General features: G+C 49.2%; 1 protein-coding gene across 5 annotated transcripts in view; it reads left to right on the top strand.

The window, feature by feature from the left end:
* The window catches only part of cadps2 (Ca++-dependent secretion activator 2), a 129,950-nt gene that overhangs the window by 13,439 nt on the left and 102,081 nt on the right, over positions 1-14,430 (top strand). For all 5 annotated transcript variants that reach the window (XM_046393067.1, XM_046393066.1, XM_046393065.1 and 2 more), the window contains exon 2: positions 9,370-9,483. Coding sequence is in view for 4 of the 5 variants with exons in the window: in XM_046393066.1 (XP_046249022.1) it covers positions 9,370-9,483 (114 nt within the window). In the remaining variant the exon portion in view is untranslated. The remainder of the gene's footprint in view (positions 1-9,369; positions 9,484-14,430) is intronic.

Below are 14,430 nucleotides of genomic sequence, written 5' to 3'. Positions count from 1 at the left end.
CAGAAGCTGCTGCTTTTCTGAACAGACGATGTGGATCAGCACGGCGCCAGGACGAGTGTCCTCTCAGGAGAAGAGAAGCTCCCTCCACTTCTTTGTCCAACTCAGCCTCTCCTGCAGCCACTGATGGCACACAGCTACACCTGCTGCCAGAAACACCGTGAGAGTCCTGCCACTGAAAACACTGTGTGCCTAAAGATAAAATCCTTCGCGTTTTCGTGAAAGAAAAACAGTCGCAGTGTGATGAACCGCATGTCTCAGGAACGTCTGGAGGGAAGTTCTTCACACCAATGATTCGTTCACACTCACAGATGATCTGATTGGATTTTGGAGGTCAGACCAAGAATTCACGCCCTGATTCCGCCCGATAGATGACCCGGGGGCAGAAGGTCAAAGGTCAGCTTCACTGTGGCGTCATGGTGTTTCCTGTCTGTCGTTCAGCAGCAGAGCTCAAGACCAGGAGGGCAGACTGGGTCCAGATTTCATGTGTGGTCACATAATGAACTGGTCACACTAATCTCTTCCTGCCCGAGTCTGGACAGAAACTGAGACCTGACTGACTTGTTTTTAATTGGATGCTGTCCTCAGTGGACGAGCAGCCGTCTGTCCGTCTGTGTAAGAATCCATCAGCTGCTCTCAGTGTCTGCCTTCACTTTGCCATCCTGCCTGTGTCCCTGTGTCTTATTGACTCCGTGTCTCAGCGAGCTCTGAGTCGCAGTTTAAATCGGGAATCACACAGTCTGAGCGGTAATTTACCAACTGCAGTGAAAGTGTGGCAGACGCTGAGAGTCGATGGATTCATAACATTTTGTGTTATGGATCGTGAAGTTTTGAGCTGAAATTAAAAAAGTTGGGATAATTGTCTCTTCGTCACCCTCACCTGATGTTGGGATGTCTACTGGACATGATGCGAGCCCACTTTCTGAGCCCACTGTTTTGTTTGGGGATCAGAACATGACGGCTGAGCGTCCCTCCTGACGAGGACACAGCAGACCCTGACGCTGTGGAGTCACTCCGGTGGACCATCGTGTCGTGAGGGTTGCGGACTGCGGTCTGGCTTGTGCCTGGATGGTTTTAAAATGTCTCCTGAGCCTCTCGTGGGGCTCGGACGGGTGAGGCTGGTGATGAAGCGGTTCGATTGGGCTTGTGTTACCACGGCTGCGGCTCTAATCTAATAAAAGACTTCAACTTCCGCTGCGCGACGATGATCAATTGATTCAAATGGCCTCAGCGGACGAGCCGAGGCAGCTCTTCGCTTCTATTTTAGTCCCTCCGCTGCTGAAGCCGCCGTCGCCATCTCCCTTCTCCCCCGTCCAGTCTATTCAGTCTCATCCTCCCCTCTCTGCAGTCGGAGTCCCCCACTCCTCCCCTCATTTCCTCGCCTGCTCTCCTCCCCTTCTTCCCTCTGCTCTCGCTGCCTGCTGCGACCCAGTGGAGAGCTTTTCTGCCTCATTGGCTCGATCCACCAGCAGTCATTAGAAAGCCGAGGCTCCGGTCGCACTCCGCCTCTCGCGTAGCCGTCGCTTCTTTGCTTTCCTGAGCCTCACTTCCTGTTTTCACTGCTAACTTCAACATTTACACATCAGACCGCTTGTTTGCACCCTCATCTCGGCTGGGCGATGGCAAGAGCAACCGTTGGATGAACCTTTAACAGCCGGATCTACCAAACAGTTGGAGCCTCAGACAGAAAAGGTTCCCGGCCACACAGCGTTTTCTACCAGTCTGTGAGGACACAGTGTGACTCAGCAAAAACAAAACAAAGAAAGTACTGGTTAAAAGGCAGACTCACTGTCTGTCCTCCTCAGACACACAGACTTTGAACTGAAACTAAAACTGAGGACTGAGGTTCACTCGGGGTCAAAGGTCGCAGATCACAGAGTTAATGTTCCTGTCACTGTAACTAACTGCTTTACTCATTATTGACTCACTTTTGTTATTATTCTGATATTTTGTTGTCATAGTTGATCAGTCATCTGCGGCTGGTAAATCGAGCAGCTCGACAACACGTTTGACCAAACAGAAACAAGCGAAATCGTTTTACTGCACTTTCTGTTTACTTGACTTCAAGATGACACGACCCAACTGGCAGTAAAAGTTAAGAGTTACTGCTGTTTACTCAGCTGAAGTGCTTTCACTCTGCAGTTCGAGTGCAAACGTCGAAGCCCAAACACGTCGGCGGTGACCAGCCGACTGCCTGAGCGCCGCCATACATTTGTCAACATTAACCTGTCGTTCACACGGAGGCCGGCGTGCAACCACGAGAGAGCAACAATATGAGGAAACGGCTGAGGAAGCCGCAATCGCAGCCTCGCTTCCGTCCTCTGATACCGACGGACAGGCTCTTGGACCTGGACCAGAACTGACAGACCGAGAAAGGCTCGAGGATTAAAGTCAACGAATTGTAACGCCGAGCAGGACCAGCTCAAGGTTCAGATCAAGATGGCAAAAGGTCACGCTGAATGTAAGCATCAGTTCTGTTGTACAGCCTTCGCCGTTGCTCGCCGCGAGGCCCGTCTTCACGCTCAGTCATGTTTGTGAGTCTCTGCAGGTGTTCGGGTCAGCCTGTCACCTGGGCAGAATGACGGCTCGTCCGACTGGCCGGGAGGTTTTGGGCAGGTTGAAATAAGCGGGTTGATTCTTCACTCCTCCGTGTGATGAACTATTTCTGAGCCATGGTGATGTCTGCTCCTGTGTCGACAGGAAATGAGGCATCGGGTAATAAATGGGGAGAACAGCAGTGATGATGAATTACAGTGCGAGGGGAAAGCGGGCGGCGCTGCAGACGGACCCGACAGACGCAGGAAGCCCAGTGTGATGGTGAAATATTATCACAGGATTAGAACAGCCGTCGTGCACCTGATGAGAGTTGAGATGCAGAAGCTCGTTCGTCCAGCACAGGATCTGATCCGTCTGCGTTCCAGATTGTTATCGCGGCACGGCTCAACGGCGGCCTGTGGCGGTCTGCAAACCGGTTTCCAGGCGACGTCCTTTTAGGGAAAAGACAGCGAAGACACTTTGTGTGTTCCAGCAGTGAGAGACTGCAGGTCCAAACTGTCAGCCTTGTGAAGCGAAAGCACACAAAGTCGTTTATCAAGCAAGAATGTGACAGAATTCAGGACTTCAGCACTTCCCAAACCGCAGGCCTCAAGTTCACCAGGGTCTGTTGACAAAACGTCTGTCAGTATGGACCTCGAATATCTTGTCTTTGTCTTGGGAGGGTGAGTCAGGTGTGTGTGTGTGTGTGGCCGGCGAGCGGCTGCAGGCGGACGGCGGCGGTCAGCTGCTGGTGTTTATGAAGGGAGGTGGAGGAAGTGTTTGTCTTCGGGGAGTGATCACTCTCACTCTGCACTCACCGACTGCTGTCTGCGTACGCCAGATAAGACTGAGAGGAGGACACATGTGACACTCTGAGCTAATGACGGCAGTTTGATGCTCAGGAACGTAGAAAATTAAATTCAGAGGTTGGAAAACGGATTGAAGGGACGGCTGACGACGTTAACCGTGGACGCATCGTTAGGTTCACTTCACATGTTCGTCCGCCTCATCGAAGTGGTTTCCTCCAGGAGTCCGTCTGATTTACTGTAAACAATACACAACAAGAGGGACACAACGAGCCGACTGCCGCCTGTGAGTTTCTGCTTCAGTCAGACTGTTAACGACCAGTCGGCTCAGGTTTGTCTGTGATTGGTCTGAATCGGGACGGAAACCGCTCACTGAACCGCCTGAGTGGACGACAGCTGAAGCTTTGGATGTGATAAACATCAGAGGATTTTGTTTTGATCGACTGATTTGGTCAGTTCAGGTTGTCACGGATGTAAAAAAGTTGAGAACAACTAATCAAAATAATAAAAATCTCATTTTGACGTGTGTGTGTGTGCGTGTGCGTGTGCGTGTGTGTGTGCGTGTGCGCACGCGAGTGATTGACAGCAGCTGATGCTGACACTCTGCATGTGCTGCAGGGATCGTTGCCATGACGATTAGGGGAATTGTCAGGCTGCTGCCATGCGGCAAAAAGGAGTTGTGTGTGTGTGTGTTTGTGTGTGTGTGTGTTTTTGACAGATAATTAAGCGTGCATAAAGTTTTCATCTTGAATTCTTCCAGCTGCTGTGCTGTTCAGTTTCATCAAGTTAACAAAACAGACCATAAGCTAACATGAACATAAACTGATTGCAGCAGCTGCTTTGATGATCAGTTTATCATTTTTGTCATTTTATAAGCGATTAAGAAAAATCCCAGCTCGAAGCAAAGTGAGCATTTGATGCTCGTCTCTGACAATAAACTGAATATTTTTGGCTAAAAAGAAGACGTTTGTCTGTTGGAAATGTAAACATATTTTTAGTGTTTCGTTGTTGATGCGTGTTGGAAACGTCCTGCGAGCTCCGGGGCTGCGGAGGAAGACCTGCAACTTCCTGTTTCTGTTCCTGGAAACACGGAGACAGACATGGGGTCCTGACAGTTGTGTGTGTGTGTTCTCCATGGACACACACACACACTCTGAGGGACATAAATTTGTCCTCCTGTCACTTCTGCTGTGCACAAATGATTTCAGTCTGAAGGAAACGTCTCATCGAGAAAGAACAAGAAGACAATCAGTCAGTGTGTGGAGACAGAGTGACGGTTCAGTGGGCTGTGTGTGTGTGTGTGTGTGTGTGTGTGTGAGTGTGAGTCTGTCCCCTGGAGGTTGCAGGGAGCTGGACTATTAGTGAAAGAGGAGACAGATTAACTTTGTTGCTTTACTGTGTGACAACAACACAATTATGGACACAAACTCATTCTGAGACTTGACACCTGAAGGACAAGCTGGACGCAGTGAGACGAACCTCAGGGATTTACTGATATGTCAGGTGCGCCGACTTCCTGTTTCACCCTGAAATGCAGAGCTTCGTATCATATGATGTGGATAAAATGTGAGTCTTTGGTTTGATTCAAAGTCAGTTTTTCTTTTCAGCAGATGAGACTCGTCAGACTCCAGAAAAGCCTGCTGGGTGTGAAACAACTTCTTTCAGTGTGACAGTAATGAAGGAGAGTGTGATCTAATAGCTGCAGTGTGTGTGTGTGTGTGTGTGTGTGTGTGTGTGTGTGTGTGTGTGTGTGTGTGTGTTGCTGGGCTTGTCAAGCTGTTAAAGCCAAAATGTGCCCAAACGCTCTCATTAATTAAAGATGACCCAGAGATGATTGTCACGTGTGTTGACCTGTTCACACCTTTTGTCAGTCCCGATTAGCTTAAGGTGTTGTCCAATCAGAGGCTGTGCCCGTGACTTTATCGTCCAATCAGAGGCCGTGCCCCTGACTGTGAGAGCTCTGATCTCAGATGCTTTGCGCAGTAGAATAACTTGAGCTTGACCACCCTGTCCTGCACACGTGTTGTCCACATGCTGTGAAGGAGCCTCTGCAGGACACCACACGGAAGGACTCGTCCTACCAAGGAAGCATCCTCGACTTCAGTAAGCAGCCACAGTCTAATTACCCCCATGTGCCCACGCACTGACAATTACCCATGCTGTGCGTGTGTGTGCGTGCGTGTGCGTGCTTACAGACTCACTTTGCCCCCCTGTCCAGTCACGTGAGACGTCTGACAGATATGTCCTGCTCTCGCCCGGTTCGTGTTTTCTCACCAGAGCAGAGTCCTGACAGCCGAAAAGTGCTGCCGGGAATGAAGAGAAACGGTCGATGTGGAGTCCTGTAGAGTCACGACACACGCACACGCACACACACACACACACACACACACACAGCATTCTATGTATTTATTGATCCGCCATCAGGAGGTCTTTGTCGTTGGCCAAATAAGCTGTTAACTCTCCTCAATGACCAATCATGTCCTCCATGGAGAGGAAGGAACTCAAATTAAAGCCTTCAAGCATAAACAAACCCTGATGTGCACTACATAAGTACACACACACACACACACACACACACACACACACACACACACACCTTCAGATGTGTTCTCTCCACATGCTGAGCTGTCAGAGCAAAAGTCTGACTTTTTGTTCTGTTTCTGCGCCGTTCGTGCGCGTTTTAACAAACTTTAAGATGAGATTATGGTTTTATTATGGAAGCTAACTGATGACTGCAGACTTTGTTTTGTCTCTTCTCACGTCTGATCAGTTCTGTCAGTTTGACATGTTGCTGTTTCATAGTTTTTGGGGTTATTTCATGACGATTGACAGTTTGACAGTTTGTCTGATCGGCTGTCCGGTCGCCTCAAATCAAAGCCAGTGAAGAGGCGTCACTCTGGAGTTTGTTTTGGGAAACCTCTGCAGCGCTGAGAGCTTTTGGAGGTTTTCTGGACCCGCTGTGATCCGGTCTCGTATGGCTCATCGTTCATGCAGAGGTTTTGCTTTTCTGTCCAGTTCCGTCCGATTTGTGGCGGGTGGAGACGAAGTTACTGCGTGAGGTGGAAAGGAGGCGAACAGGAGTCTTACATGTTAAAAAGTACTCCGAGAAAAACTGTACTGAAATTCAGGCATCATAGTGACAGGAATTCAAACTTGTCCTCCTCCCTTTCTGTCACCGTCACCGGGTAAGAAACGACGTGACTTCCTGTTCCATCAGGTTTTCCTTCCGTGAGTCGGAGGTTAACCCGTTTTACTCCTCTTGACTTCCTTTAACCAAAGATATGGACGGGCTGATGCGATGGTCTCTGCTCGCCGAGAGCCGCTCTGAGATCCGGCGCTCCCCGACGTGTTGACCTGCTTTGAAAGGACGGCCGTTTGGGTCCACAGTGCAGAGCGAGGAAAAACAAAGACGCCTCCACCCGCATGTGTTGTGTCGCCAGAGCAGAAACGCTCCTCATCTGCTCCCAGACCCCACTGGGATAAACCAGTTTCCTGGACAAAACCCAGGAGACTGTGAAGGGGGGACGGGAGGCCACACGAACAGGATCTGAACTGGAACCTGACAGGCGGTTTTCACGCTGCGCGTCCAGCTCCTCTCCTGATTGTCGGCCCTCGTTTCACGGGCAGGATGCGTTTGTATGAGGACACGCGTTACTGCTGCAGTCACCTGGAAAAAATCTGGCCAACAGGAAGAGAGATTCAGCCAAAGGGGCTTCAGAACAGGAAATGATGTCACAGTCGCAGCGTGTTTTTCTGTTCAGATGAAGGGAAAGCGTGTTACACATGTTGCTTTGCCCAACGCTGTGGCTGGCAGGTCGGTCAGATTCACCTGCATTTGTCTCACACTCCTCCAGAAGTGGATGCTTTTTTTAATACTAATGTGAACTGAATGGGTTGGTTGAATTTTATGGCAGAAGACGTTTGGGTCAGTTTGACATTGCAGCACAGACTGGAGGAAGCTGGATTTCATTTGAACACCTTGGGGCTTGTGAAAGCATCAGTAACTGTGGTTGTGATCAGCCCTTCACAGTGCAGTAGGAGTGAAATAAACCAAATAAAGTCAGAATGAACCGACTGCAGTGATGTGACGAGTTGTGAGTTCGGACTTCGAATGATGAGTTTCAGAACGTAAAGTTTCCTTTTCTCTAATGAAGTGCGGACTGTTTCAGTCCCGCTGCATGTATGTCGAGTCATTTTGAATGCGAGCACTCACAACCTGCTGCCTTTCAAACCCCTTGCCTTCCTCCTCCTCCTCCTCCTCCTCCTCCCCCCGTGGTTAAAGGCGAAGCACAGAGGCTCAGTTTAGACACAGAAAAGGCGAGGAAGCCCACACAAAAAGCTGTCAGCGGGAGATAAGTGGCTGCTCACTTTGTGTCGCTGGAAATTGGTACTTTGACTTCCAGAATGTATTTGTCGCAGGCGCTGTTGCAACAAGCGGAAGAATAATGGTTTAATTTTCCCCCGCCGCCGCCGCCACCGCCGCCCTCCTGACGCCTCATACATATGCAGCTCATGAGCTTCAGCTTCTGGTGATTCTGTCGCTCATGAAAACTTAAAATTCTCATCCAACACAATATGTCATCTGTGGTTCACTGGGCAGAAATTACCAGGACCGATGACATTTATGGCAACGATTTTTATTTCCTGGCCTGACTGCTCTCCTCTGCTGAGAATTCGAGCCCTGAACCTGAACCGAGCCCTGTTTATTTGTCCAAACCAGATACCTGAATGGACGAGCGATGAAGAGATGGAGGCTGAGGCTACAACTGCTCATTCATCTTTTGTCGTCATTTCGTTTTGACTTCGTTATTCTGATTAACAACTCGGCTGTTTGTCAAAGAAAAAATGGCCGTCGCCTTTTCCTGAAGCCCACATCTGCTACGCCTAAACGCAACGCAGTAAATGCTCACATCAGAGAATCTCAAACAGATGCAGATCCCTTTTGTCTCCGCTCCACAGGAGACACGTCTGTCCCAACTGTCCGTCCACTGTTGACATGAGGGCTCCCTGAAAAGTAAAGCCAAAACGTCTGCATCCCAACCAAGTGTAAAGTAAATTTTCCCCAAAGATGTTTTCTGTCATTTTAGGCAGCTCTTTTTATTTCGTTATTTGATGCTGTCAGAAGGGGCTGAAATGTCATGAGTAACAGCTGAGCGCTGCTCCTGATTGGCTCAGATCTCGATATCGCGGCTCCACCTCCCGATCACTACTGCTCAGACTCTGGCTCCAAATGATGTCACCAGGACAAGATGTGGGATCTTTTAGCTTCACTTTTGCACAGTGGGAGGAAGTGGAGACGTGTCGGCCATCTTTATACGTGTCGGTGGATTTCCCAGCTCGACTCGTCATGTCCTCACTGTTTTCCATCTGTGCGACACGTCTGGTCTGATGTGTGTTTTCTGGTCTGTAAGAAGTGACCTCAGTTTGAGTTGAGCCTCGCTGATTCTGTAAAACACATTCGGATGTTGTTTGACTCCATCCTACACATGAAATCCAACTGACAGCAGGGTTTTCATTCTGATTTAATCTGTAAAGCACATGACGTGGACCATTCAGACAAGAACCTGTGTGATGTTGTGGTTTTTTGCAGTCCCCTTTCCTACGAATCTTTGGCAGTCGATTCTGATTCTTGTTCTCACAGTTTGACTGATTTAAAACCTGATTGGACGCAGTTTGTCATTAAAGAGCTAAATCTTTGTCGTAGTCCTTTAAAGACTCTCCATCATTTTTTCCATCCACACTTGAGAAAGATTCTTCTTCTTCTGTTGTTTTGGTGAACTCGGTCTCCTAATGAAAGACATTTGTCAGATAATGTGACTCATCTCTGTAATGATGGTGTCACGCTAACAAAGAGTCTAATCTTGTCCTTTTGTTCTGTTTCTCATCCATCCTGCCTTCTTCTTCATCTTCTGCTCTTCCTCTCCGTCTGTTTCTAATTGATTTCGCCCTCCTCTGCCAATATCCCTCCTCTCCTCCCAAACTCTCTCCCTGAACTTGGTTTTCGTCCTCCATCATCTCTCCTTCCTCTCAGGTGAACAAGCAGCAGCTGCAGGCGGTGAAGGAACGTTTCCAGGCTTTTCTCAACGGGGAAACTCAGATTGTGGCAGATGAAGCTTTCTGCAACGCTGTGAGGAGCTACTATGAGGCAAGACGATTTTATCTCTGCTCTGTTCTCCTCTTTGAAAACAAGAGCAGGTTTGTTTTTTCGGCATTAGTCTCCGGGAGATCCCGTGTCCCTGCGGAGACCCCCTGCGGAGACTTATGGATGTGCTGGTATGAAATCTTAAATGCGAAGAAAATATGGCAAACATCAGGACGTTGATCAACGTTTAGCTGCTTCTAAATATCTTGGAGATTTAAAGTACATAAATGGAAAAAATAAACTGAAAAGCTAAACGCATAATTATGTCCACTGAGTGTGCAATGATAAAACGAAAAACATGCTAAGCCCTCAGGAAACCGTCTGCCAATGGGATCAGCTGTCTGTAACTCAGTCTGTGACTGGACAGTTCATTGTTTTTCTGTTTGGGCACTGCACCACACTGTTTTTCTGTCTTTTGCACTTTTTGCATGAAAACATTCTGTTACAGCCAAACACTATATGGACAAAAGTGTCCAGACACCCCTTTTTATGGGCCTGTTCCTCAGGGTTTGGACTCGGCCCCTGACTTCCAGTGAAGGCATCTTAATGCTTCAGCACACCAAGACATTTTGGACAATGCTATGCTTCCAACTTTGTGGCAACAGTTTGTTGAAGGCCCTTTTCTATTCCAGCATGACTGTGCCCCAGTGCACAAAGCAAAGCTCCATAAAGACATGGTTGGATGAGTTTGGTGTGGAAGAACTTGACTGGCCCACACAGAGCCCTGACCTCAACCCCATCCAACACCTTTGGGATGAACTGGAACGGAGATTGTGAGCCAGGCCTTTTGGTCCAACATCAGTGTGTGACCTCACAAATGCTCTACTGCATGAATGGGCACAAATTCCCACAGAAACACTCCAACATGTTGTGGAAAGCCTTCACAGAAGAATGGAAGCTGTTAGAGCTGCAAAGCTGTCTGTGTGTTTACAATGAGACGACATTAAAGTCTCTGTTGGTGTGATGGGCAGGTGGCCCAATAATTTTGTCCACACAGCGTACCCGTGATGGGATCTTGCTGGCCTGATGTGTCGTAAGGTGAGCTGTTGCGTTCAGGGTCAGTCAATCAGACAAATGCTCCTCCGAACAAAAGCACTGAGCTGACACCAGAGTTGTTCTTTGGAGGCTCTTTGTCCCTTCCTGTCCCTGTCCTGTCCCTTCTGGTGTGGGGGTGTCCTCCACCTCCGCAGCCCTGCTGACCGAGTGGTTGTTGAGCTGTTGTGGCACAAAGTAATTCTGTTTGTTGTCTGCGTCAGACTGAAGCAGATTAGAAAATCGATCCAGCAGCTGTTCTCCTTTAGCGAAGGAGTTTTTCTTCCTTCAGGAGCACAGAACCACCAGTCTGTCTCCTCAGGCTAAAGCTTTTTCATTTCCTTCACCTTTAGTCTCTGCGACCCCATCCAGCCCACACAAACACACAGTTTATCACTGGAAATGCTTCCCGCCCTCCTGTTTGTGCTGCAGCAGCCGAATCCGCTGAAGCTCTTTGGATCATCTCAAGTAGCTGACAGAAACGCTCGCTGATTTCACACAGATTTTATTCTTATTTTGTGTATTTTTCCTGAAATTTGCTCAGTATTTGGAGGAAGACGTGTCCTCTGATTCGCCCAGAGACACTGTGACAAACCTGCACACTCGACAAACTCAACACGTGTTCCTGAAGGAGGAGGAGGAGGAGGAGGAGGAGGATGAAAAGGGGAAGGAGGGGGAGAGGAGGAAGAGGAGGATCAGGGGGGGAAGAGGAGGAGGAGCAGGAGGGAGAGAGAGGAGGAGGGGGAGGAGAAAGGATCAGGAGCAGGGGGGGAAGAGGAGGAGGAGGAGGGGGAGGAGAAAGGAGCAGGAGGGGAGGAAGAGGAGGAGGAGCAGGAGGGGGAGGAGAAAGGATCAGGATAAAGAGGGGGAGGAGGAGGAAGAGGAGCAGGAGGGGGAGGAGGAGGATGAAGAGGGGGAGGAAGAGGAGCACAGTTGTGAGCAGAGATTGCAGTGACTTTCCTCACTCTTTCTCCTGTTTCTGCTCCCTTTCTCTCCCATATCTTTCGCTCCTCTTCCTCCATCGCTCCTCCTCTTCGGCTTCTCCTCCTCTGCTGAAGCGCCTCTCATCTGCTGTGAGATGATCTTATCGGCCACTCGCAGCTCGTCTCCTTAATTGCCAGCAATTGTGAGTGGAGAGGATCTCGGCTGCGACTCTCACTCACGGCGTTTGTATCGCCGCAAAGCAGCCGACGGCCTGACCGTCAAAGTGCGAAGACTCGCCGTCATGTCTGCACGTGTCCTCCTGGGACATCTGTGCCTCAGTGTTGGTCATATGTCACATGTAACATGACAACACGTTCATCACGTGAAGTCAGGCCAGATGTTCCTCACGAGGACGGAGGGTCATCACAGCAGAGAAACACGAGACGATCGTCTGTCTCTCGTCCTGCTCGTCCTGCTCGTCCCTCCTGTTGAGTGTCAGAGCAGATCCAAACATGTTGTGTCGTCAAACTGTTCCCAAATCCTCATCGGTGGTCTGTTCTGAGCTCCATCAGTGAGTCAAACTGTTGTTCCTCCATCACCGAGACCACACACACACACACACACACACACACACACATACACACTGTCCCACTGCCACAAATACTCTGAGTAAGAAATGTGAATGAGTCCACCAGCAAACGCTCTATTTCCTCCTGTTTCAGTTACATCTAGCAGCTGTTTTATGGAGCTGCTGAGCCTTTTGTTAAAAGTCTTGTGGCAGATGGAGGAGGAGGAGTGTTGTGTGGTCTGAAAGGGGAAGCCCGACAGCAAGTGGCACAGCTGGAGAGTCAACAGGATTTCACAGCTTTCACATCACATGAGCACATGATGATCTCAGAGAAGCTCCTCAGCTGCATCAGCATCTTCTCACCAGGCGGCGTGCGTTCAGGTCCGCTCGGCTCGTTCAGGTCCGCTCGCTCCTTCACATCAACGCGCCGCTGAGGCCTCGAGGCCGAGCCTGAAAACAGCGACCACCTCGTGAAGAAGGAGAATTAACTGGGGTTTCTCCTCCACATGAAAACGGTGAAACGCAGCTCCTGCATGTTGTCCTGCCTCTGCTGCTCGTGATGGCCGATGGCGTGCGAAACATAAATCAGTGGTGCTTTGACAAGTGAGACAACCAGCAGGTCACCACAGCCACCGTGCGAGGACAAGGCTGATGTATAAATCAGACGGCCGCAGACTCCACACGCGGATCAGAAAGTTCGTGAGGATGTTTGTCACCGGAGAACCGTGAGCTGATCAGTCATCGCCGACTGTCCCGCTGCCTGTCCTGCTGGCCGATCCCGTCTCATCCTGCAGCACGTCTTCCTCTCTGTCCGTCATTAACACCCACGGCTGCTCTGCTGCTTTGTTCCTAATTAGCATCTTGTCCATAATTCAGCTCTTTGACACCACAGCATGATGAGACACGAGAGTCTGCTGAGCTCTGACTTGTGATAATTTTTAATTCTGTGCAGCAGCGTATGTCGAGAGTGTGTGTGTGTGTGTGTGTGTGTGTGTGTGTGTGTGTGTGTGTGTGTGTGGTGCAGAGCTAATAGGTTTCATTCTGCAGTCAGCCAGACTTTAATGTAAAGACGTTTCTCACGAAAAGTCACTCATGGTGGTCCGTTTCAGGAAATGACTTTTAACTTATGTGAAATATAACGCGTAGCAGCGAGCACGAGGTGAAGTCACTTTTTGTCCTGACAATAACTGATGCTGCTGTGCTCACACACACGAAGCTGAAGATCGACTGTCCATCCTTTGTGTCCTGAAATGACCCAAATTCAGCCCGACAATCTGAGCTCCTGCTTCCTGGACTCACAGGACGTTAGCTTCACAGACTGCAGGACAAACTGTTGTTAAGTGGGGGGCTTATTTCCTTTTTCCCAGGGGGATTTCAGCACCTGAATGCAGCTTCTGATTAACTGCCATTCTGATTATGAAGTGGCTGTTCCCTCCAGACTCTTTCATTATTGACCCTCTCTGACCACTTTAGGATGGTAGCTGTTCACATTCCTCCCAACAGAAAGGTGTGTGTGTGTGTGTGCGTGTGTGTGTGCGCGTGTGCGCGAGGCTCAGGGGACAAATGAAAAAGTCGTTCCTCTGAGAGCTCAGGTGATTTTCTCTGCCTGTCGCGCTCTTCGCAGTGGCTTCACGACAGCCGGGTGTCGGTGACGACATGTCGTGATTTGTTGCTGCTCTTTGCTCCTGTTGGAGTCAGTGCGACTCAAACCACCTGCTTGTCTGATTAAAGGATCGTAGCAGAAACTTCGAAGGCCTCAACCTGTTGACTGCAAACCTGTGATAACCTGTGAAATCATCCTGAAGACGTGTTTGATGCAAGCTGAGTTTGGAAACGCAGTCAGTCATGCTGACATCACCAAAGTCACTGATGAGCTGCTCATACAGTCCAGAATCAAGTCAGAGGCTTTCAAAGAAATCCATTTTGAATGGGGAAAAAGAAGCTTCTACAAATTTAGATTCCATATAGCTGATTTACACATACACAGTATGTGTACACAGATGTAGTAACAGTATTAGCAGTAGTTAGAATATCAGCGAAGACGCAGTTTGCAGCGTCTGCCTCACGTCATTCGTGTGCTTGTTGTTTGATTTTTGGTCTGATTTTGTGACGTCAGTGCTTGATGGTGAAATGCTTTGCAGCGTTTCGTGGCGTCTTCGTGGAGCTGACACAAACCGACCAAGTCGATCAGAAATAATCAATAGGAATTTAAGTGATTTAGGCACTGAGGAAGAGCTACAAGTAGTGAACGTTTTCCTTAGTGGTTCAGGAACCCCGGAGCCTCCACAGGTGAGTGTGTTCAGTCTGCTGCAGCTGAAGTTTTACTGTGAAATGAAGTCCTTGTGTTAACAGTCACTTCCTGTGACCTGTTGGAACAGGTTTATGAAACCCCTCAGCTGGTTTCTGCTGTCTGGGTGGCTTTCTGA

The sequence above is a fragment of the Scatophagus argus genome, chromosome 7 (genome assembly GCF_020382885.2).
Source record: "Scatophagus argus isolate fScaArg1 chromosome 7, fScaArg1.pri, whole genome shotgun sequence".
NCBI lineage: Eukaryota > Metazoa > Chordata > Actinopteri > Scatophagidae > Scatophagus > Scatophagus argus.
Note: the sequence above shows the minus strand (reverse complement) of the source record. Positions and strands in the feature narration are given on the sequence as shown.